At 44.8% G+C, this 25,022-nt stretch overlaps 1 protein-coding gene across 1 annotated transcript in view; it reads left to right on the top strand.

The window, feature by feature from the left end:
• mei-41 (ATR serine/threonine kinase meiotic 41) overlaps positions 1-25,022 on the top strand; it is a 127,512-nt gene that overhangs the window by 64,152 nt on the left and 38,338 nt on the right. The window contains exons 38-46 of the mRNA XM_050188850.3: positions 1,895-2,000; positions 2,519-2,669; positions 5,579-5,672; positions 8,248-8,331; positions 8,998-9,113; positions 19,265-19,400; positions 20,034-20,176; positions 21,868-21,967; positions 22,046-22,171. Of these exons, the coding sequence (XP_050044807.1) occupies positions 1,895-2,000; positions 2,519-2,669; positions 5,579-5,672; positions 8,248-8,331; positions 8,998-9,113; positions 19,265-19,400; positions 20,034-20,176; positions 21,868-21,967; positions 22,046-22,171 (1,056 nt within the window). The remainder of the gene's footprint in view (positions 1-1,894; positions 2,001-2,518; positions 2,670-5,578; positions 5,673-8,247; positions 8,332-8,997; positions 9,114-19,264; positions 19,401-20,033; positions 20,177-21,867; positions 21,968-22,045; positions 22,172-25,022) is intronic.

The following is a 25,022-nucleotide window of genomic DNA, read 5'->3' as shown; positions in this document are numbered from 1 at the left end:
TCCCAAAAAGCAGGCCAATGACAAAGCTGTTCGTCAAATGTCTGCAACAGCAGAATTGGAAGCTTGATTGATTTGTGCGGGGCGCGATCGAGTGAATGTGATGAACCTACAGCTGCGGAAGGGGCGGTAGTAGAACACTGATTTTGACTGAGCAGCCACTCCCGAGCCTTCAGCTCCCCCAACATTCCTCGCGCAGCATCTTGATAAGTCAACACAGTTTCAAATTCTGTCGTGAACTCGGGGATAGCTTCTTCTATCTCGGCATTAAGCTTGTCCAAGTCCGCATTATTGGCGTGTAGTCGTTCAATCAAAGATGATATCTTTGCACTGTCAGCATTTTCAATCACGGCTTTCGCTTCATTGATGAGACGCGTATTCATCTGGCGTCATGCCATTCGCTTGTCTTTGAGGACTTTGAGGCGGTTCATCTTGTGTTTCAACAATGTGTGACCTCGCTCACCTTCTCGGACGGACGCTGAGTAGGTGTCTTATCACGGTGAAGGGTAACAGCGGATGGTCCAGTCAGGTCGTACCGTCTGGCTTTCGGAAGAGGTTTCCCCTGTCCTTACGGCGTGCTGTCTTCGCTTTCAAAGTTCTCTATGAGCACTCCAGGCGATTAGAGTCCTGGCGAGTGCTACCAGCAGATTTCGGCACCAGATTTTTAAATAAATGGTCACGGCGTATGATGAAACACAACTGTATTTACATTATTTACAATAATTAGATCGAATGCAGTCCATGACGGACGCTGTCTTTGCTTCTACTTTTTCGTCTTCTCCGTGCCTCCGTGCTCTCGCGTGCCGTGCAGTTGGCTTTTTTTTCTCTAGCTCTTCGAAGAAAGGTAAATATTCAATACTTGGGTTGTGGTATGACGCATAAGTCTTCCCCCATTTGGGTGGGGAAAAGTGAGCTATGTGTACACAAAAATGCTGCTAAAGAAGACAGTTGCTGCTCTGATGAAGACAAGACTCCTTGTCAAACTGTTGGCTTCAGCAATGTTCCTTGTTCAACTACTGCTCATCGCACTCATAGCAAGGAGGTTCATCGCACATGCTAAGCTTTATGAGATGCTGCAAATTTCTCCTCTGCTTCCCACGTGCCACGGTAGTTTTGCAACCTCTTCCTGTGTCTATCACTTGGCCAATGCCTGTTGGCACACACATTTCCGTGCCATAGAGTGTTGATGTGCAAGTGTAAATTCACATCTTCCATACCATGTGACCTGTAGCTTTGGTTCTGCAGCATAAGCATTGTGAGATGAAGTTTAGTCGAAAGCATGGGTGTTACATTTGTCAGAAATATGAATTTTGTGTGGAACATTTAATCCATTGTTCATAACTATCTCACCTAAACTGTCCTGCGAGTCTGAGCCTGTATGGTGTGAAGGGGTGGAGCCTCCTAATAAGTGCACAAGTTTGCTGAATGCATTAGTGACAGTAAATGGCAAGAGGGGAGACTGCAGTTTGGCAAAGCCTGCTGCATAAAATGTGCTGAACAGAAACACGCTTCTTGGGTTGCCAATGATAGCTCATTTCAGAATTCACTACAGCAAACTTTATTATGCATTATAAGTTTTTCCTCTGGTAGATCTGTTTCCTTTTAAGAAGGTCACTAGCACATGTTATTTATGTGTGAATTGGTTTCTCTGATACTTACTGAACAAATATATAATCATATGCGTTGTTGAAAAACTTTTATGAGCAATATAATGGTGGATATGTTCAAGTTTAAGACAATTCAGCCTGTGGACTGCTTATGTAAGTCTTTTATATTGCTTAGGAGTTTAGATGAGGCAGCAATTTTTCTTTTTGGTCATCCTTATTTAAACATTTTCTTCTGCGTCATCATAGTATGCCAGCTTTCTTGACAGTGTGATTGCTTTTGCGAATTTCAGAAAGTGTATGTGGCGCTCGATGAGCCTGATGGAGTCGCCGGAGTGGCCGCAGTTCGTAACAGTCAACCATCTTTGGAAGACCAAATCATTGAGCACCAGGCAATGGGTGAGCTTGCTGTTGCTGGCCTAGCACCACCATTTTCCTTACCAAATTTTTGTAGTGCAAAAGACATGCTTTCTCTTGTGGCTGAGGAAAGCCGCAATACGCTGTCAATATTCTCTTTTTCTTTTTACCTGTCAGAGCAATGAACTTTTTTTCATCTGTTGTAGATATTGAACCTTGACAGCATTTAGATCACCATAAAACTGTATAAAAGTAAACTACAAAAAAAAAATTTGCAATTGCACCCGTTTGCCTGTGCTTTATACTAAACGCTTTACACCAAACAAAGTATAGCTATCCTTCAACAACACAATATTGGTTTGAACATGTTGATTTCATTAAAATTTAGTGGGTTTATGCCTGTTGCTAACTGCTGTTACTTAACACATCCAGCAAGCAGTTTCAGCACTGTCAACTTGTAACAATAGTTTCAGCAATGTAAGCTGGTGTCACGGTGGTAGTTTGCTGCAGTCCTGATAGTTTGGCCTTGCAGTGCGACACTGTTTTGCATTGCCATGCAGGGAAGCTGCAAGATGCTCTTGCGTGCTATGAGCGAGCACTGCGACTGCCCACCTCTCAGGCATCTCATCATCAGGGGCTGCTGAGTTGCCTGCTCTGCCTCGACCAACCGAGCACGGCCCTCACACATGCGTCGGGCCTGCTGGCAGAGAGGTACCCAAACACCAGGCTCTGCCTGGTCTCAGCATTATGCCTCAGGGCGAGACAAATTTCACAGCGTCTCCCTTGAAGTGACTGTCGGGGCTATAAAAATGCTTCCGGGATTTATTCGCTGTTACTTTTTTTCATTCAGTGTGGCTGTATTTGCCTTCATGGCGTACTGAAGCGAACAAATGTAATAGCAGCATTCTATGTTAGTTGTAGTGCCCTTCTACCTGAACTGCAAGATATGTATGTACCCTGCTTCTCTGTAAAATTCTTCAGCATTAATACGTCAGACTGCACATACTTGTTGAGAGGAGTGAGGTTTAAAAAAGAAGCACGCTAAAAAGTCATAATCTGTTTAATCTGTTTAATCTGTTTAAATCTCTAATCTGTTCAAAGAAACATAACCAGAAACCTTTATTTGCACGAAGGAATACCAAAAGATAATGACGTGCTCATAAAGCAGTGGGACATTGCACTTATAACAGAGGCACTACAACAGTGCACAAAACTGACTTCCCTTCTGACTTGCAATATGCAGTTGGGAACATTGTGTCAGTTTAATCTTAAACTGCGTGCTTCTGATGTCGAGACTTTGCTCACATGATGTGAATAATTAATTAGTGACTGCCTTGCATTTTCACAGCCTCAGAAGCTGGTCCCACAATGTGCGTACAGTCTGGGACCCTGACATCTGATGTCTAGCTGTTAGTCCCTTCCCACTCAATAGCTAAGCACTTAAGTTTGTGGTTATCTGTGTCTATTTCAAGTGCACACTGTATGTTTCAGCACAGTTCAACACCAGCCTTAATGTGCTTATGCAATCACCGATTACAAGTTACAACACAGCATCTGCAATTATACAGTAATAATTTTATAAGAAAGCATTCACTTTAATGACATAACATTGAATTCCTGGAATTTGCTCATTAAGCTTAAAGGGCAACTCCGGCGATTTTTCAGTGTCCACCGATCTTAATAAAAATACGAATATACATTCTCATTTGTATTCTGATTATCTATGCCAAACTATATGGCTGCAAGTCATTTAGTTTTCCTGAAAATGAATTTTAAAGATTGGTTGCGTTCCTGACTCATTACAGTGGAACCCCGTTCATACGTTTTTCACCGGACCGGGGGAAAAAAACGTAACAGCCGGGAAAACGCAACAGTGAGGAAAGCTCCGAAAATGAATGAAAAAAGTGCAGCTTCAACTATAGACAATTTATTTCCACAGAGTGCGCTTAGGACTTAAAAAAGTCCAGAATGGTGGCTTGCCGTTTCTTTCGCTCGCTATAAATAGCCACACGTTTCTCAATACCCTGGAAGGCCGCATTGCTGTCAGCGTCGCTGTGAGGTGCGACGTACCTGCGGAGGAGGTCCAGAGCCGCGACGGCTTCTCCAAAGCTAGGATTTGGCAACTCCCCGGCATCATGCGGCTCGTGCTCCTTGTCGTCACCGCGCCACGGCAATGGCAACGGACGAACGAATATACGCGGGAAATTTTGCCCTCTTCGGCGTAATCATGCTAACGTGCTAACGATTGTTTAGTATTGCTGCGGAGCGCGCGCGTCCGAGCAGCCCGGTTGCGCGCAGCGCGGCGTGGGAGAAACGTAAACAAGAGAGGAGAGCAGGCCCGATAAACAAAGAGTGACGTCAGGGCCTCTCCCGAGTTTCCTTCCTCCGTGAGTCGACCCGTCCAACAACCAAGCGGTGACCGTAATCACAGTGATGATAGTAAGATCATTTTTCACGAATGGCCACTTAGTGGCGGCCTCATGCGGCCTCTCGAACTGGCGTGCGGCTTCTTGCAGCCAGTTCCATAGCCAAGCCCGGCCAAGCCCAGCCAAAACTCGTCAAAAGCCAAAATGGCGGTTGGAGCGCGTTGTCTACTTTAGCCCTGGCGTGTTCGGGGTGCTAAGTTGCGACGTATCATGCGGGAACGTTTTCACAGCTACAACGTAACAGCGGGGTTCCTTATACATTGGATCCTATGGAAGCTATGTCGGGACCGGATGAAAACGACGTAGCAGCCGGGAAAACGCAGCAGTGAGGAACGTAACAGCGGGGTTCTACTGTACTTTTTACTGCCCACCCTGTGTTTGCGACGTCAGAGACTACACTGCCACTGTCGCTGAAATCATCACTGAAATCACCGCTGGCTTGTTCGAAAAATTTGTAAAAGCTCCCTGTGGCGTCAGGAGATATCATCAGCTTCGCTCATTTGGCGTTAGCGCCACATGTACTACATGTTTAGCATGCATTCTGTGCGTTTGCATTATGGTAGTGTAGGGTCTGACGTCATCGACTCATCATGACGTCACACGAAGCAGCAACCCGTTTTGGTTTCGGTATCCCATTTATTGGTTATTTAAAATTATTGATAAATTTCTAAGCAAATTGAACCACCTTACCTGTGACACGACTGCCAATGCCATTTGATATCCTAACATGGTTAAAAAAACGGCAGAGTTGCCCATTAGACCGGTCTACAAGAAAAAAAAAAAGAAGCTTGAAAATAAAAAATCTGCCACGCATCCATAAAATCTGCATTGTACTCTGTGATAGTCATATACGCTTCCTTTATTCCAAGCAGAAGTAAACGAGAACACAAGCTTTTTGCATCTCATTTATGCTCATAATTTTTAATGATGCTGGATTAGAGTAATGGAACTTCAAAACAAAGAGTTTTGGTTAAATATTAGCTAAGCATTGTGTCATGTTTCTTTCACTTTCTTGGTTTGGGTGGCTTAGAATTGGTAACAACCGTAAATGATAAAAACAAAAACTGCCTAAATGATCGTCTGCAAATAAGTGTAATGCTGCATAGCATAGGCTTTTCTCCGTAGCAAAGGCACTGCTCTATATTTATTGTTGCTGCCATATTGAAATAGAAATCTCTTGTCCTACATCGTAAGGAGCGACTGGCTGCCAGACATAATCGAGTATCAAGCGGAAGCTGCCTGGAGGCTTTGCAGCTGGGACTTGCTTCAAAAGTTCTTGCAGACTCAGGTCAGCTCATCACTTTGTACATGCTGCTGGTCAAGTACGTACACTCTATTCAAACGTGGTAACTTTTGTATGCACACAAGAAAAACAGAGCTTGGATAATGTTCTGTCATCTGCACAATTGTAGTCAAAGATTTAAACACTCTTGCTTCGTTGGTTAAGATCAAACACTCAAAAGCACACCATCCTGTCTGTATCAAATATGAAATTCTGACAGGCTCCATTATGCTGGTACTCACCATATCCAGGCTGTTAGGGGTCTGTGAGAAATTTTTGTTCACCATTTTGATGGTTATACATTACTGTTGCTCACATAGTGACTTCGTTGCCAGCAGCTTTTATTTTGTCATATGGAGGTCAGCTGTATTGTGCCATTAAAAAGTGCTAAAAGCCAAGTATGCTGCCCTCACAGTGTACTCTTAGTGCATCTCACAGGTCAAGTGCGTCTGCTATTTATACATATTATCACAGTACATTTCAGAACAATCACTCATGCTCGCTTACATCCAAGAATGTACAAAAGCATTCGCATTCTGATTTGACAAGATTCTTTCATTAAAAAGTCAGCGCCAGCAATAAAAAAAATCCTGTGAAATATGGTCACCATCATAAAGCAAAATAATGTACACACGATAATATACAGCGATGGCTTGGCACCCATTGTGATGGCACAAAATAGAAGCACAAAATATTGCGAGATTGAGATGCTGTAAAGGGCGAAGAGAAGGGTTGCAGATCTAGTTCATGCTTCAACTTATTTCACGAAAGGATGGATAGGTGGGCTAATTTGTTATGGATTATAATAAAAACTTAAAGAGCTTGGAACACAAAGGACGTAAAAAAAGACACACCACACGTGCGGTGTGTGTGTCTTTTTCTACGTCCTTTGTGTTTTTAGTGCTCTAAGTATTATATTACTTTACAAAGCTTGCCAAAGATTGTGAATTATGTTGACCTCTCAAATTTTATTACAAGTTGAGATTTCTGTGTTTTAGCACTACAAGCAGTTTTATTAATTCCAATCTGGAAACATCTGCAGTATGCCTCAAGATGTGCTGTACGTGTTTTCTTCTACTGCCATAACTGTGTCTTTTGCACACTATGTCTTTGTAACTTACGCATGTTTGAACAGCGTGCATGTTCTTATAAAGATGAGTAGGAATATTGAGCCTATGAAAACTGGTTTTAGTAACAATATAAATTATGAATACTTGCTGGTAGTAAAATGAACTGTTCATGATAATTATGAATAATGTGCGCCTTAGAGATAGCCTATGACCGATAAAGCCCCAGCCACACTAGAAGAAAAAGTGCATGCGACACCGGCGGCAAAACATGCACTGCAGAAGCTGCCGCATGGCAGTTTTCTCGTGCAGCAGGAGGGATGGGTTCTGGAGCGATTTTTCGCAGCTTGCTGCGGACAGAGGAGACCAATGATAGCGGCCATATCAGTGATGTGCACGCAGGAAACTGGTGTCATGCAGAGCTATCTGACCGCTCGTTTTGCACTCACATCTGGTGCCGGCTAGACGACTCGTTTTGCACTTTCATCTGCTCACGTCAGCTTTCGTTTGCGCTTGTTTTGGTTGACATTGTTTCCATTTGTTTTTACAATTATGAGTCTAAACCGAGACGTCCTGATACAAAGGTTTTTGGAGACAGTGCGCCAATGTCCAATACTGTACAACAAGACAAACCCTGAATACAAGGATGCGGAGACGGCACACAATGCCTTGTTCTTGTTTTTCGAATATGGCAACGCCTCGACAGAAGGGAGCACACTGACATGATTATGATCACACTGACAACGACGTCGTCACCATACGTAAACACAGTGCCTACCTGTCAGTAGACAAAGAAAAAAGTGCACGACATCTCGTACCTACACGCAGAGTAGAAGAGGGGAGGCGAGATTTTCATGCTGTCACATGACTCTTGCAGCACCCCGCCATCAATCGGTGTGGCCACACTGCCGTAGCAGCGTTTTACCGCCGGGGGCATGCCGCGTGTGTTTTTTCTCCATTGTCGCTGTGCCTTAAGGCTTGCGTGTGTAACATGCCTAATGCTCATAGACGTTCTCTTGAAGTCGAGGCAGACTTTCTTCTTTTTCATCTTCTCCACCTCCTACCCTTCTTTTTTCTCTAAAAAGCAATGTAGTTTAGTTTCATGCACAGTATACATTGCCAAGTAGGCGCATGGATCAGGACGAAGTGTAGAAAGGGAATCTTTTGTGCATGTGTGTGGGTGCACAAAGTTCATTGTTACTATGTGTAATTTTTACAAACTGTTCTGCTTCTATATGCTTACATATCCATGTACTTGTACGCATTGTATGAATAAGTGATCGATTGATGTAATGATGTAGCTGCAGTATAGAGCAGAAGTTGTTGTGTACATGTCTGAAAGCAGTTGGTATGAATTGCATGCTCAACTATCACCGTGGGAGTCTATATGCACTGCACAAAGCTGCACATACTACTTAAACACATTTAATTATGATGACCTAGGCCTTCCACATCGCATTAGAGTTCTCTTTCTTTGACACTTTTCAAAGTGGGCACTTTGTGCTGTTCTGTAGGATTCAATCCCGCAAGACTCTGGAAACAGCTGGAGCTCATGGGGTGTGGCCACAGGTCGACTCCTTCTTTCTGCTTACAATCTGGTAACCATTTCTCTCTCTTTCTTTACATTGCCTAATGGCTGCGGCACAAAAAAATGCTTGTGTACTTACGTTTAGGTGCTCATCGAAGAACCACAGGTAGTCGAAAGTAATCCGGAGCTCTCCACTATGGTGCCTCTTATACCCACTATGCTGTTTCGCAATATCAAACCCAATAGTTTAATTATTCTTTTAAGCCACAAAAGATGGAAAATTGAAAAATAAGTGGCAATGCCGCCCTGAAGTTCCTGCACCAGCTTGCCGTGACGTCATGAATTTTAATAACATCTGGTTGGGCCTAATTAATTTTATTATACATAAAGATGCACTACAAATGTGTCATTTAATGAAGCCAAAAATTAAACTTACATAGTTTCAGAATTCTTACTGTGGCACGTCGGCTCAGATCAGAGAAAATACCTTGAAATCTTTGATGTCGCACCGAAGTACCAGCACTGTAGTTTCAGGTTTTAGCACGAAATTTAGGAAATGGAAGTCTGACCTTCATTTTCTCTTACAGTAATCCACCTCTTATCACAAAATTAACAAAAACAAGGTTTTTAAGCACTGATTGGTCTGTCTAGACTAATTTAGTGGTTCTCCTTAGTGTCCGTTCTAAACCCCACAGTTTGATTTGATCTTGGATTCTCGCTCACTGTGCAATGCCAGGATGAAAAGTCATTCTTGGACAGCCTTGCTCAAGCACGCAGTCACCAGGCGAGCCCTCTTGCAGCAGCAGCCATGGAGCAGGAGGCCTACCAGAGGGGCTACCGTTACGTTTCCAGGTGTGTGCTGTGCTACGCACTTTTAGTAACGGGACAGGTTTAGACCACTGCTCAAACTTGGGCATCCCATAGTTTTGCGCTGAGCGCACTTCTGTTCACTTCAGTTCCAATTTAATCATTCACATTTTCAACAGAATGCAAAAAACACCAGCTCATAAAAGAATTGCTGCTATTAATTAGAAATGTGGCACCCTGTGTCTTTGTTCAAACAGTACATAAGTAGGACATCCAAAGAGACACTTATGCATTTCAGTGTCAGAGACGTTGTGACATGCCTACACAGTTATTAACAAGTAACAAATGTTATCTCTAAAAACGATTTTTATGCCAATCATCCAATAAACCATAGCTTGCTAGTTATTCTACACAAGTATAAAAAACAACTCTGAATCCCAAATTGGTGGAAATCACCGTATCTAAAGAACAATAATAATAAATGAAAAATAAAACTTTGGGCGTGTGCCAATCCCAGCAACTCATACATAGGCATTGGTGTTAAGTGTCAGCTTCTGTTAATTTGACCTTCATATGACTGCAACAATTGGCTGATTTATCTGGTTAATTAAATTAATGCTTTAATTTGCAGCCATAGCTGTACTTATCTCAGCAGTTTTTATCCTGGACGCAGTTTCTGTTGTTTGCCGAAAAGGGACGATGTTGGCTCACACATTTCAAGTTATGCAATAAAGGGCTAACTTTGGCCGGTTGGTACATGTCTCAGACACTCATACAGTACGAGCACTCAGATGCATGTCAAGTCATGCATTTGAGTGTTTGTCTACTTGTTCATTTTGTCACTATACGTTCCTTCCATTAACATGTGAACATACTATGTTCAGACACTTACACTTAAGTCTCATGAAGGTCATTTTTAAGAGCAGCACTTTTTGTTCATAAGATCCTTCAAAACAATGTTGTCACAATGCATAACAGGACGCGCAAGCAAGAGACGATGACGAAGAAGTGTTGTTGTTCTGGCGCACTTCGGCCGCCATGTTCTAGTGTCAGCTGGGGCCTTCAGCATTTACCTTGCATAAACAACACTCGCGCTTGTCTCCGGCTCGCAACATTTTGGTGGAGGTGCGGGGTACCAACACGGAGCTCCGCAGCAGTCGCCGGGTGAGCCCTGACATGATGATCGCCAGCCAAAGCGCCACAATGACTGACCGCCCACCTCCGGTGCTGTAGACTTTGACTTCCGTCATGTTGTCTCAGCCGCAAGACCCAAGGAACTTCAATGGTATTGATGGTACGAACGTTAAAGACTGGATTTCCTGGTATGAGCGTGTAATCAAAAATAATCGGTGGGACCCAACGCTAATGCTAGCGAATGTGCTATTCTCCCTCTGAGACCCAGCGCTAGCATACTACGAGACCCACGAACACGACATAACGAGTTGGGACGTCTGCAGGCAGAAGCTTCTGGACCTCTTTGGAAAGCCCTTTGGCCGTCAGCTGGCAGTGAAGGAGGAGCTATCGACCCGTGCTCAAACTTCGACAGAATCTTACGTGGCATATATTAATGTTGTCCTCGTGCTCTGTCGTAAAGTTGACGAAGACATGAACAAGACCGATAAGATCGGCCACATCCTGAAGGGCATAGCAGAGGACACATTCAACCTGCTTGTCTGCTAGAACTATGACTCGGTAGATGCGATCATCAAAGAGTGCACAATTTCGAACTGATGAAGAGTCGCCGCATTATGCAGCACCTCAACAGGCTACCAAATACAGCTTCGACGCCTGCGTGTGAGGAACAGCCACATGGACAATCTCTGTCTGGACAAGAAAATTTGACGCGGTTAATTCGACGCGAGCTCGAGGCCATGTCTCCCGCCGTTCCTCGTCAGCATTGCCCAGACAACGCTTGTTCTGTATCACTTATACAGGCCGTTGTCAGACAAGAGATGGCAAATTTAGGCCTCCTGTCTCTCTGCCCCATTCGTGATGCCGCTGTCAGTCAGGACTGACCCTGCCCAACCACTGCTTCGCCATTTTCAGCAGTTACAACTCGCCGTCGTAACCTGGCCAACTGGGGAACATCAGATGATAGGCCGATTTGTTTCAATTGCTCGCATGTTAGACATATCGCTCGTCATTGCCGCAGTCATTGGTCATTGCCCCCCTAGGTGGAGCTTCCAGTCCGACCGTCCAGATCAAAATGCTCCCCGTTTCTCTGTGCGTCCTTCATCTACGAACACTGACAACATAACTATGACATTCCAAACCAGCTGGTCACCATCGCCCCTCAGTTGGCAGTCTCGTTCGCCACAGGCCCGTCGCTCTTCTACACCCGTGTTCGTGCCACAGGAAAACTAGTCGGTGCAGCTTTCGGAGGTGACACTGCGTCAACGACTCGACCTGCAAATCCTCTGATCATGTTGCTAGCCTTGGAAGTATATTACACGTTGAGGTGGATGGAGTCCCAGTCAAGTCCCTCGTCGACACTGGTGCGCAGATGTCTGTAATGAGTACCGCCCTTCGCAAAAGGCTCGGAAAGGTCCTCACACCTGCCATATCGTACACAGTACGCATTGCCGACGGCAGTATGCCACTGGTTGTTGGCATGTGTACAGGACATCCCCGCAGGGGCGTCTGCATCAACGGGCATTTGGTGTGTGGCGACACCACGTACCTGAGCACATGAGGGTTGGACTCTCCCGCGTGTAGCCGTGCGCGGCTTAGCTGTGCCTGGGGAGAGGGGAATCTGGGGGTTGAGCTGATGCCGGGTGCTCGGACCTTTAAGGCCCCCCAGCAGAGGCAACACACCTCTTTGGCCTCCGCTTCACATAAAAAGCACCTCCAGACTGACCCACCTAGACGAAACTGGCAGTCGCCTTTACCTTTCTCTCTCTCCTCAAATTTTCTCTCTCTCTCACTTTTTGGCCTTTCCTGTCTTCTTCTCTTTTCCATTTACTTCCTTTCTCCTTGACGGCAAGGGTTAACCCTGTGTGGCTATCCTACCTTGGGTACACCATGTTTGGTTATGGCGACTGTGCAGGACTGGCGTCGTGCAGACTTGTATGCAAGCTCTGGTGTGTCTCCCCATTGGGCTCCGTGGTGGGCGGTCGGCGCTGTTGCCAAATTTTTTATGGGTATTCATGGAAACTTCCTTCCCTCACTTCCTGATTGCCCTCAGAAACGAGGGCGCACTGAAGATGTCTTAAGTTTTTTGGCAGTCGAACACGGAACCTTCCCCGCTTTCACGTAATCCACTCTGATAAACCTGAAAAGACGGTGAGAATGATCTCACCCTTTCACCATCTCGAAATCTCTGACGGAAGTTTTCGGTCCTGATTACAAAGCATCGAAAATTGCAAGCGCTGATCTACTTCTAGAGCTCTGCGACCAGAAACAACATGAAAAACTGCCCTATCTTGCATCTTTTGGGGGTGTTCCAGTAAGAGTGACCCCACACCATACCATCAATACTACTCGCGGTGTTGTTTCTGATGGTGATCTGTTAGAATTGTCTGAAGCCGAACTTCTAGAGAGTTGGAATGATCAGAACGTGATCAATGTAAAAAGAATTAAAATGAGGCGTGACGGAAAAGAAATCGATACCAAGCATCATACTTACATTTGGCTCAAGCAACCTGCCCGATACTATCGAGACAGAGTATGTGAAGATCCAAATCAGACCATCCATCCCAAATCCTATACGATGATTTAAGTGCCAGAGATTCGGTCACAGTTCACAGAACTGCTGAGGCCGTCAGACTTGTGCAATATGCAGTGCTAACAAACACCTCTCTGAATCGTGTCAAAACTCTCTCCACTGCATGAATTCTGATGGGGAGCACACCGCATACTCGCAGTCCTGTCCATCATGGAAAAAAGAAAAAGAAATAATAACAATCAAAGTAAAAGAGAACATAACATTCAAGGAAGCACACAGGCAGGTTTCATACCTGCCCAAGAACAGCTTTGCTGGTGTGGTGCATCAAGGGGCGGCGACACAATGGCTTCTGGCGGCTGTTCAGCCCACACGCAGTTAGCCGGCGGTGACGCCATCCGCCCCTCTGGTGGCTGCAGCTAGCGCAGCTCCGCCGCCCCAGCAGAAGGGACGATCGACCTCTGGGCCAGTGGCCTCAAAGGTCTCATCTGCTGAGATGAGGCCTTCAGGTCAAAGGCAGCGCACGCAAGAGGTAATGGACACAACAGCCAGCAAGACGGTGCCACCAGCGCTTAAGGAGCGGCGCAACTCTCGTGTCGCTCCAAAAAAGACAAACCGCACCTCATGGCACCTGGAAAGGGCCCATGAGCTAATCCTCTTCTCTTAAACACACAGCACAAAACACATTTATCATCATGGACACACAAATAATACAATGGAATGTTAGAGGACTTCTTCATAACCTAGGCGGCATTACAGAACTTCTACAGAAGCATAATCCAAAGTTGCTGTGTGTTCAAGGGACACATCTGAAACCCACGCACACAAGCTTTCTTAGTCAGTACACCATCTATCGTACAGACGACAACGAGGCGTACGCCTCGTCTGGCAGTGTAGCAATAGTTGTCGACAAGTCTGTAGCTTGTCATCAAGTCGCCCTTCAGACACCTCTTGAGGCAGTGTCAGTCCAGGCAATTTTTTTAAATAAATTGATCACTGTATGTTGCATATACATACCCCCAAATTATCATCTCGGAAAAAGCTACATTTATAACCTAATTGATCAGCTCCCGGATCCCTACATACTCGTAGGCGATCTTAATGGCCGCAACACCATGTGGGGAGACTCGCAATGCGACGCGAGAGGTCGTTTTATTGAAAATTTTCTTGTAAACTCTGGTGCGTGCCTCTTCAATAAGAAGGAGCCAACGTATTATAATATTCACCATAATTCATATTCATCAATAGAACTGTCGATTGGCTCTGCTTCAATTTTCCCTGACTTGCAATGGCATCTAATCGAAGATCCTTATGGAAGTGACCACTTCCCTGGAATGTTAAATTTAATACGTCAACACAAATGCCCTCCATATGCCCCCCGGTGGAAACTAGCCTCCACCGAATGGAATTATTTTAAGGACTCCACTTGCTTATCACGACATCTTATCACCGATTTTAGCATAGATGAAGCAGCAGCGTATTTTACTTGTTTTATACTCAACGCATCTGAAAAATTCTTTCCACAAGCACAGGGTCTCTCATGTAAAAGGCCTGGTAGAATGAGCAGTGTAGACTGGCACGAAAGAAACAAAACAAAGTGTGGGGTTTGCTGCATCGCCGACTGCAGAAAATCTCATAGAATTTAAAATGGTAAAATCACAAGTAAGGCGCACACGGAAAAAGGCAAGGATGGCTAGCTGGGAGAGGTTTCTCGCACGCATCACATCCTACACTCAAGATTCTGAAGCATGGAATGGCCTAAGAAAGCTAAAGGTGCAGCAAATCCACCCATTGCCCTTACTTGACGATCAAGGGATTACTTTGGAAGACCAGGCCAACACTCTGGGCGAACACTTCGAGCATGTATCAAGCTCCACACATTGCACAAAATCATTCCTTAATATAAAAAAGTAAGGGAACCTAAGTCACTGGATCGTAAATGCCGTCCGAATGAACCATACAACCGTCCTTTTAATATTGCCGAGCTTAAAGCTGCCTTGAGGACATGTAGAAGCTTTGCACCGGGAGCTGATAGAATCGTGTATAACATGATTAAAAACCTACACACCGACACACAGATGACACTTCTGGCACTTTTCAACTCTATCTGGGTTGCCGGATACCTCCCATCCTCATGGAATTCCGGAAGCTATTGTTATTCCCATCTTGAAGGTGAGTAAAGACCCTTCCTTGGCGGCAAGTTATCACCCTATAGCTCTTACAAGTTGCGTGTGTAAGCTTTTTTAAAAAAATGATTAATCGTTGACTTATACATTTCCTTGAACTGAACAATATGCTTGATCCCTATCAGTGTGGCTTCAGAGAAGGGCGGTCCACAACTGATCATCTTGTGTACATTGAAGGAAATAACCGTGATGCATTTGCACATAAACAGTTTTTCTTATTGATATTCCTTGATATGGAGAAAAGGCATATGACACAATGTGGCATTATGAGATCTTGCGAGACTTGTCGGGAATGGGCATCCGTGGAAATATACTAAACATCATAGAAAGCTATTAACCAATCTTACCTTCCGCATGGAAATCGGCAATGTATTGTCGAAACCTTTTATACAAGAAACTGGTGTACCCCAAGGAGCCGTGCTTAGCTGCACTCTCTTTATCATGAAAATGAACCCCCTTCGTGCTTCATTACCACCGGCCATTTTTTATTCAGTCTACATGAACGACATTCAAATAAGCTTCAAATCCTGTAACCTCGCAGTATGCGAGAGACAGGTACAGCAGGGCTTGAACAAGGTGTGCAAGTGGGCAGGCAAAAATGGATTTAAAATCAACCCCCACAAAAGTTCTTGTGTTCTTTGCATGTTGCATGAGAAAGAGAGGCCTTGTTCCAGATCCTTGTATAGAACTGTGTAGACAGCAACTACCTGTCAAAAAGGAGCATAAATCTCTAGGTATTGTACTTGACTCTAAACTAACTTTTATTCCACACATAAAATATTTCAAGGTGAATTGCATAAAAACAATGAACTTACTGAAAATGTTATCCCACACAACATGGGGCAGCGACAGGAAGTGTTTAATGAATCTTTACAAGAGCATCATTCAATCACAATTGGACTATGGTGCCGTGATCTATCATTCTGCCGCCCCAGGTGCTTTGAAGATGCTAGATCCTGTCCACCATTAGGTATCCGGCTGGCCACTGGCGCCTTCAAAACAAGTCCCATTGAAAGTTTATACGTAGAATCAAATGAGTGGTCACTTCATCTGCAGAGAGTCTAATCATCAACATCCGTGTTCTAATACCATTAACGATATGACATGTGCTACACTCTTTCATAATCGTCTCTGTAAGACAGCCTTTTTCACTGCGTGTCAGGGAGCTTAACGTTGAAATGGATGTACCACTCCTCGAACATTGCTTAATGCCTCCAGCTAAGCTGCTACTGCCTTGGGAGTGGCAGCTGATAGAATGTGGCATATCTTTTCTACAAGTTAGAAAGCACGCTCCAGAGATCGAAATCCGAATACATTTCCTAGAACTCTAGTACAAGCACTCCTCCACGGAGTTCTACACAGAAACATCGAAGTCACATGCCAGTGTGTCCTATGCAGCTGTCGGTCCATCCTTCTCGGAATCCGATGTGCTGCACCTGGAAGCAAGTATCTTTACAGCTGAGGCCCATGCACTATTGTCGGCTGTGAAGCATATAAGGAAATCAAAACTCCAAAAAGCAGTTATATATACAGACTCCCTAAGCGTCGTGAAGGCCTTGATGTCACTCTGTAAGCACAAAAGTCCAGTAATTAATGAACTCTATTCCATCCTATGTAAAGCATATATATCTAACCAGCATGTCATTATATATGCTGGGTGCCTGGCCATAGGGGCATCGAGGGTAATGTTCTGGCAGACGAGATGGCCACGTCAATTTCATTGCAAGCTGTTAATCCTACCGCTGCTGTCCCTGTCACAGGCCTGAGGCCTTTCTTATGAAACAAACTGCGAAACCACTGGCAATGCATGTGGGACACTGAAACAAATAATAAGCTGCACGTGATAAAGCCGCAATTAGCTTTCTGGCCCTCCACATCAAAATCACGCCGAACAGACGTCCTATTCTGTCGTCTCAGAATAGGACACTTTGGCACCCATAATTTTCTACTCACTGGAAATGAACCTCCAACCTGTAGTAGATGTGGGAAGGGGCTGACCGTGCTCCACGGCCTCGTGGAGTGTCAGGCAGCCGAATCTGAAAGAGACATTTTTCCCTAGCATGCCAGCAGCACATCGCTCTTCATCCTGTCATGTTTCTCAGTCAAGAACCGTATTTTTTTTTTTTTTTCATACTAATACAGTTCTAGGTTTTCTGAAAGATGTTGTCTTACATTTTATTAGCGCCATACACTCGTAGAACTTCCTCTTTTCAGAGGATGCCACTGCGATAGTAGTATTGCATAGTGCATGCCTCCAGGCCCTTGTATTTCAAGGGCCCTGGTGAGGCAGTAGTACTCTAGCTAATTTTTTTCATCTGACATATTTTGTATATGTTATGCTTTTTTAGCAATGCATTTTAATGCTCATAGTACACATCATTAGTCATCGCCATAATCTTATTAGACGTAGATTTTACGCACTTTACAGCAACTATTTTTAAGGCCCCTTTACAGCCACGTCACATCAACTTCATAGAACTCATCACTCCACTGCAAAATCACTCACACTGGCATGGCGCTCTTTGGCCATAACTGGCCCTTGCGCCAGTAAACAATACACATTCATTCATTCATTCATGTGTACAGCATAAGTAACGATTGCTGGCCATCAAATTAGCATCTTATTTAATGCGTTAGTGCGCTGCCCGCAAGACCTGATTTTGGGACTAAACTTTCTTTCAACCCATTCTGCCCTCCCTAATAGACTGCGCTACAGGTGTCATGTAGTTGGACCTTCCTTCTGACAGCTATTTTGTTTCTGATGCACATCATCCGTCCCTGTGTTCTGTCGAATTTGCCCTGTTGCCGCCTCAAGCCGCTACTACTGTACCTTTTAATGCTCGACCACATGTTCCTGATGGCGACTACACCGTCTCTCCGCTTGTCGACGTCATTCTACAGCATGGCATCGTGCTGCCAAGTACTGTTGTTACCATCCTCGATAATTCTACTTGGCTTCCTGTTCTCAACTTTGGGTCTGTTGCACATGTTCTTCCCTGTAACATGACAGGGGCCTGTTTGACACCTGTGCACGAGTACCAGATACCTCCGCTCGCACCCACTATTTCTGTCTTTGTCAGCCCTATTGTCGCTTGTTCCCGTTCGGTTTCGTAACCGTACCACGATGTCGATAAAATGTTCGCTACCGACCTCTCTCCAGCTCAAACAGAAGACCTTAGGCGCATTCTGTTTAGTTACTGCAATATTTTTTATTTCGATGACCGCCCACTCGGCCAGACAGCGGTAATCACTCATCGGACTCACACTGGCGATGCAAGTCCCGTCCATCACCACCCATACTGTGTGTCTGCTGCTGAGCGCAGCATCATTCAAAGCAAAGTCGCGAAGATGCTGAAGAAGAACATCATCGAGCCTTCCGCTAGCCCATGGGCCTCGCCAATTGTCCTGGTCAAGAAAAAAGACAACACCTGGAGATTTTGTGTTGACTATCGCCATCTGAACAAGATCACCAAAAAGGATGTATATCCATTGCCTTGTATCGATGATGCACTTGACTGTTTACATAGGGCGAAATATTTTTCATTGATTGACCTCCACTCGGGCTTCTGGCAGATCGCTTTTGATGAGAAGGATCGTGAGAAGACAGCCTTTATTACGTCTGATGGACTTTTTCAATTCAAAGTCATGCCCTTCGGGCTTTGCAATGCCCCAACGACGCCCGAGAGAATGATGGACATTCTCCAAGGCTTGAAGTGGACCACCTATCTGTGTTATCTTGATGACATAATCGTTTTTGTTCCAACTTTTGAAACCCACACTGACCATCTCGCAACTGTCCTTGCTGTTTCTTACGCTGCGAAACTTCAGCTCAACTCGTCGAAATGTCACATCGGTCATCGTGAAATAACCGTTCTCTGGCACCTTGTAAACGCCAATGGAATTCAACCTGACCTGGCCAAAGTTCGAGCCTTGCAAGACTTTCCTGTGCCATGCTCAGTTAAGGACGTTCACAGCTTCATAGGCTTATGCTCGTAAATGTGAGTCATGCATGCAACATGCATTTCTACTAAGTACACATTACATGTTAAAGTTTGGTAACATAAGAAATGTTTGATATATTGTGCATGTTTTTTTTTTAATTTTTATGTCTTTAATAATGCAGGTGTTTGGGGGTTAAAAGAAATGGCCAAAAAGACTGCACAATTGCTGATATATTCTTACTTGGAGGCTTTGAATGGCTAGAATAGGTGCACAGCCTTGAGCACAGGAAGTAGTATACACCCATCAGGAGCTTTAATGGTAGTGCCCTGTGACATTCGCTGGCTGTCACACATAAGGGGACAGTCTGAAGTCTTGCACAACTCCCATGATTCTTTGCTCTTTCACAGGTTGCACATTCTAACCGAAGTGGAGCAGGGCTTCCGTGTATTACTTGACATGGAACCTGGCAGCAGCCGTGAAGAAAAGCAGGCTCAACTTACATCACTGCTTGAAGTCTGGAAAGCTCGAGAGGACCTTGTTCAGGTGGGTGTGATGTACTCAGCCTATCCACCCTATTGAAGTGCAAATAATGACAGAAACTGAAACATGACAAGCATTTATTAAAACTTGTTTAACATTTGTTTAAATGTGTTGCATCTCAGCCTCAGTGTGTGTTTCTTCTTGCGCTTCAATACCATGAATGTCTACCAACTAGCCCTGCTGTCTACCCATCTGCACTCAGCCTATGTTAAAACGTCGTGTACATTGCAATGATAGCAAAGATGGCTACGAATGTCTTCATAATTACAATGAACGAGAAAGGGAGCAGCGGTCCCGGTTTTCTTAAGTCACCACCACATAAAGCCAACAGACAGTGACAACAAAGAAAGCACAGGGGGAACTGTTACTTGTTTATTTAATTGAAATATAGAATCGTTAAATAAATTAAAATTATAGTGGACAAATACACAACTGGCCGCAGCTGGGATACAAGCCTACGTGTTCACATTAAGCGTGCGATGCTGTTGCGAATTGAGCTACTGCAGCGCCATTGTCGAGCTGTAGTCGAGATTAGTCTGTAGCCCTCTGTGCCAGTGTCTCGCAGGCCTGGTGTTACTTTGGCACGTTAGACACCATGAATGAATCAACCATAGATATGCCATCTGTTGTATGCAGCGTTCACCACTGCTACTGGAACCTTTGTGGAATGTGCGGCGTGCACTGCTCAGCATCGCCAAAAAGAAGCACCATGACCTGGAGGATGTCCTGCAAACAGAACTCGCCAAGTGCTGGCTCAAAAGCGCCAAGCTGGCAAGAAAGTGAGTGCACCCTGAAAGTTCCCTACTACACTCTGAAATGCTCCTCCATCAAATGTGTTGCCCCGTACTCAGCTCAGCTATCGAATGCAAAGCAACTATTTCACCTGTTTCTGGTGTGTATTCCGTGTTTTTTGCATATGTAACACTTAGAAAAAGAGCTCACTTTTCTTGCTTTCTCAGAGACACAACAAGACTGCCATAGCATAGTTGATCACTTCATTCAGCAGAAGTGAGTGATACCGCGCTGCGCCATGCAATGCAACGTGGTCACCAACGCTAGTGTTGCCTTGTGAATTGCCATGGACAAAGATTGCATCACATGGTCCAGCTTAATGGCTTTCCATCCCATTCGTACAAAGCAGAGAGGGGAGAATGCAGTATATGGTCCCTTCGACACACAGGGAAAGCAAAACTACATGTACTCCTTCATGGCCGCTTGTGTTAGAAATAGAGTGCCATGAGAGCGGAGTGACAACAATAGAATGTGAAGCCACAACTTCCTTTACAACAGGAAAAAAAAAAGAAATGTTTTGAGCAATCATGCGTATGTTTTGACGCTCTTTCCATCAGTTTAAGTTTTGATCATGTGCGACTGAAATTGCACTCGTCACAGAGGTCCTGCGGCGTCCGATGAACAAGTTCCTATGTTGTACCAACCGCAGCGATAGGCATGATTTCTCGGCACCAACACACGTATAATAATAATAATAATAATAATAATAATAATAATAATAATAATAATAATAATAATAATAATAATATTAAATGAAAGAAAAAAAAGGAGCAGGGGAGAAAATCAGTCAAAATTGTACCGAGAGCCTTTTTCAAAGTTTTTTTAGTTACTCTAACTTACATCAGCATCATGTATGACGCCAAATCTGCAATCACTCATTGGTTGCCACGTACAGATATGTTTTATACAAATTTTGGACCTATAAGTTGCCAATAAGTGCATGTCGAGTACCGTGCAGAGCATCCGCATCTGTCTTGCGATAACCTAAACTAGCATACATTAATTACGATGCAGTGTTGTGCATGTGCGTTTTAGGAGTTAACGTGCGGGTTTTACCTTGCAACTACTAATAGTGCATCATAGAAATCATTCACAAAATATTGTGCATTACCATCTTCCTCTTTGTCGCTGGCAATGGTTGTATATAGTGCCAACTGTTCCCAGTTGCACCGATGTGCATGTACGTACGAAAGTCGACATGCACGTACCCCTGTGCCTCAACCCCTCTTTAACGTTTAACTATGAACAGAAGATGACCGTCAACTGAAGACTCGAAAATGTTCCGATAAGACGGTTGAAGCCTACAAGAAGCGAGCATTGATTCGAGAATAACTGAGAGGTGAAGGCCACCCTGTTGTTTGCGGACAGCTCACTTTGTACCACTCAATGCTACGATGTGGGCATTAGTAGTCGCTTTTTTTCCACCGCCGTCTGGGCAGCGCAGGAGGTGCCTCTCGCTAATAATGAAGCAGTCACATCAGTAAGAAATTGAACTACACAAGTGTTTCATTGTGTACCTAACACACACTACAAAATTGTTTTTTTGAACGTTTAACATTGCATGTTTCAGTTATACTAACAATGCTGTCAGCTCAAGGATGGCTTTCAAAGGTGGCGTAGTGCAGATCAGGGCTTATTGTGGCCACACACAAACTCATGGTTAACTTGTCAACTCCAGGAATGGCCATCTGCAGCAGGCTTACAGCTGCCTCTTGGAAACTGATGGCTGTGATCTGCCAGACATCTTCCTGGAAAAGGCAAAGTGGCTCTGGGCAAAAGTAAGCAAGCTTGTCTAAATTTGCTTGTGGTGACTGTCTTCGTATGTCACAGATTAGAGCTGAAGATATTGCTTGCAGGGAGAAAGGGAGCGTGCCCTTGCGCAACTTCATCGTGGCATTGAACGTCATTTTCCTGGCTGTACTACGGATAGTGGCAGCAGTGATTCATCTTCCACGCCTGAAGAACGCTTTGCATGTGCAAAGGTCAGCTCACCTTTCACTTAAAAAATAGTGCATTGTTTTTATACCTCGCCCCCCCCCCCCCATCATTTTCATAGCGAAAATCAGGCTCTTAGGCAGCTCCTAAATAGATGGATTAGGGGCACTTAGGTTTAAGTGTTGTGTCCTGCCACTGCTCTGATAGGAGTAGATGCAAACAATGAGATCTTACCGCTTGTCATGTGTAGTGTGTTCTTATCCTCTTCTTTTATTGCAATGTTTATCATTACTTGTGAAGGAAATATGCTCAAAGCCCCTTATTCCTTAAGTGGTGACTCCATGAAATGTCCCCGCAGGGGCGTCTGCGCAAGCAGGCATTTGGTACGTTGCGACACCACGGACCCGAGCACACGAGGGTTGGACCCTCACGCGTGTAGCCGTGCACGGCTTAGCCGTGTCTGGGGAAAAGGGGATCCTGGAGGTTGAGCCGATGCTGGGTGTTTGGACCTTTAAGGCCCCCCGGCGGAGGCAACACACCCCTTTGGCCTCTGCTTCACATAGACGGCACCCCCGGACTGACCCACCCGGGGGAAATCGGCAGTCGCCTTTTCCTGTCTCTTCCTCTCGAATCTTCGTCTTTATCTCTTACTTTTTGAACTTTCCTGTCTTCTCTTCACTTCTCCTCACTTCCCAGTTTCCCGGCGGCAAGGGTTAACCTTGTGTGGCTAACCTACCTTGGTTATGTCGTATTAGGTTATAGTTGAGGTGTACAGCTGGCGTGGGCAGGACTTGCTTGCGAGTTCCTGTCCCGTCCCCTCGTTGGGCTCCATGGTGGGCGGCTGGCATCATGACCGAACATTAAACGCACTTTATGGCTCCACCTCTCTCAGAAAATGATCGCACTCTAAAAAGAGTGCGGACCGAGGACATAACTTCCAAATGCTTCCAAAAAACAAACGAACATTTCCCCAGGTATCATGAGATACATAGTGAAGATCCAGACCAGCCGGCTCGAAAAATGTCCTTATTCATAGTATCAAAATCTCTGACTCACGCCCTGGGCCTTGGCTACAAGGTGACGAAGCTAGCCAGTGGCGACCTACTCCTCCAAATCCGAGACAAAGCACAATACTCGAAACTCCCAACCTTAGTGTCCCTTGGAGACGTCCGGGTAACCGTAACTACTCACCGCTCACTAAACACAGTCAAAGGAGTAATATCTGAGCATGATTTCCTGAACCTTTCTGAAGAAGAGATGTTGGATGGTCTGAAAGACCAGCACGTCACCGAAGTCTATCGTATCAAAATCCGAAAAGACGACAAGGAAATACCTACAAAACACATAGTCCTGACTTTTGCCTCCAGCCAACTCCCCGAATCCATAGACGTAGGCTATCTTAGAATAACTGTAAGACCATACATTCCAAATCCAAGACGATGTTTCAAATGTCAAAGATTCGGCCATGGCTCTCAGAGCTGTCGTGGCCGCCAAACATGTGCCAAATGTTCATCAAATGCTCATGAATCTGTGAACTGTACCGCTGCACCACTGTGCGCGAACTGTGAAGGGGATCACCCCGCATACTCGAGATCATGTCCAACCTGGAAGAAAGAGAAAGAAATCAAAACGATCAAAACCAAGGAAAACATAACTTATCAAGAGGCACGAAAACGACACTCCTCAACATTTCAATTCAAAGCAAAAACAAATTTCGCCGATGTGGTGCGCAGGGGCGGCACACCACACCAGGCCTCGGCCACCGCCCAGGCAAAGCCTGAGGCAGGGCCACTCCCGCCCTCGGCAGACGCAGCGAAGGCTGCTCTGCCACCTCTGAACAAAGGCGAGCCGGCCTCTCAGTTGGCTGCCCGCAAGGCTTCCCCCAGTCGAGAGAAGCCAACAAATCGTACACCCGCGGGTTCACCGCGGAAGTCCAGAACCTCTAGTGAGGCAATGGACATAACAGAAAAGTCGCCTCTGCTGCAGCAGAAGCACAGCTCCCTGGAGCAAAAAAGAAAAGAAAGAACCCCAGTATTGGCACCCCGAAAACCAGCAACCTAATGTTTAACTACACTCATCAAACATGGCGTTCCTTATACAGTGGAACTGCCGAGGTCTAATAAATAACTACAGTGACATAAAAGAACTGTTAAACACACTGTCCCCGGTGGCTTTATGCTTACAGGAGACCAACTTAGGTCCCAAACAAAAAAACAGCTTAAACAAATACAATGTCTTTCGGTCTGACCGAGAACACGCAAGTAGACTGTCTGGAGGTGTTGCTATTGTAATTAAGACTGGTATTGCAACCCAAGAAATCAAACTTAAAACCAAATACGAAGCTGTTGCTGTCACTGTCATTCATTTTAAAACAATCACAATATGCAATATATATCTTGAGCCACACCTAACAGTAACACTTAATGATTTAGAAACCCTTTTAGAGCAGCTACCAGAGCCGTACCTGCTAGTTGGTGATTTTAACGCCCATTCCGGTTTTTGGGGAAGTGCACACACCGATGCGAGAGGCCGTATTATAGAAGATTTTATTTTAAGTAATAATGTTTGCCTCCTAAACACCGGCAAAAGTACATACTGCTCTCCGATCACGGGAAAAAAGAGTTCCATAGATTTGTCTTTTAGTTCACCCTCTGTTTTTAGCAATTTTAAATGGGATGTCATCGACAACCCATACGGCAGCAATCACCTGCCTGTATTAATCAGCCTAACCTCTCCACCAAAAGTCATCCCAACAAAACCAAGACGGTGGAAGTTACATTTAGCCGACTGGGCACTTTTTAAAGAAAGGGCCAGCTTAGATAAAATAGTTTCAGATAACTTAAGCATAGACGAACTGAATGAAGCTATCACGAACTGTAATTTAACCGCTGCACGCCT

This window comes from Dermacentor andersoni, chromosome 2 (assembly GCF_023375885.2).
Source record: "Dermacentor andersoni chromosome 2, qqDerAnde1_hic_scaffold, whole genome shotgun sequence".
NCBI classification, from domain to species: Eukaryota; Metazoa; Arthropoda; class Arachnida; order Ixodida; family Ixodidae; genus Dermacentor; species Dermacentor andersoni.
This window is presented reverse-complemented; position numbering and strand designations above follow the sequence as displayed.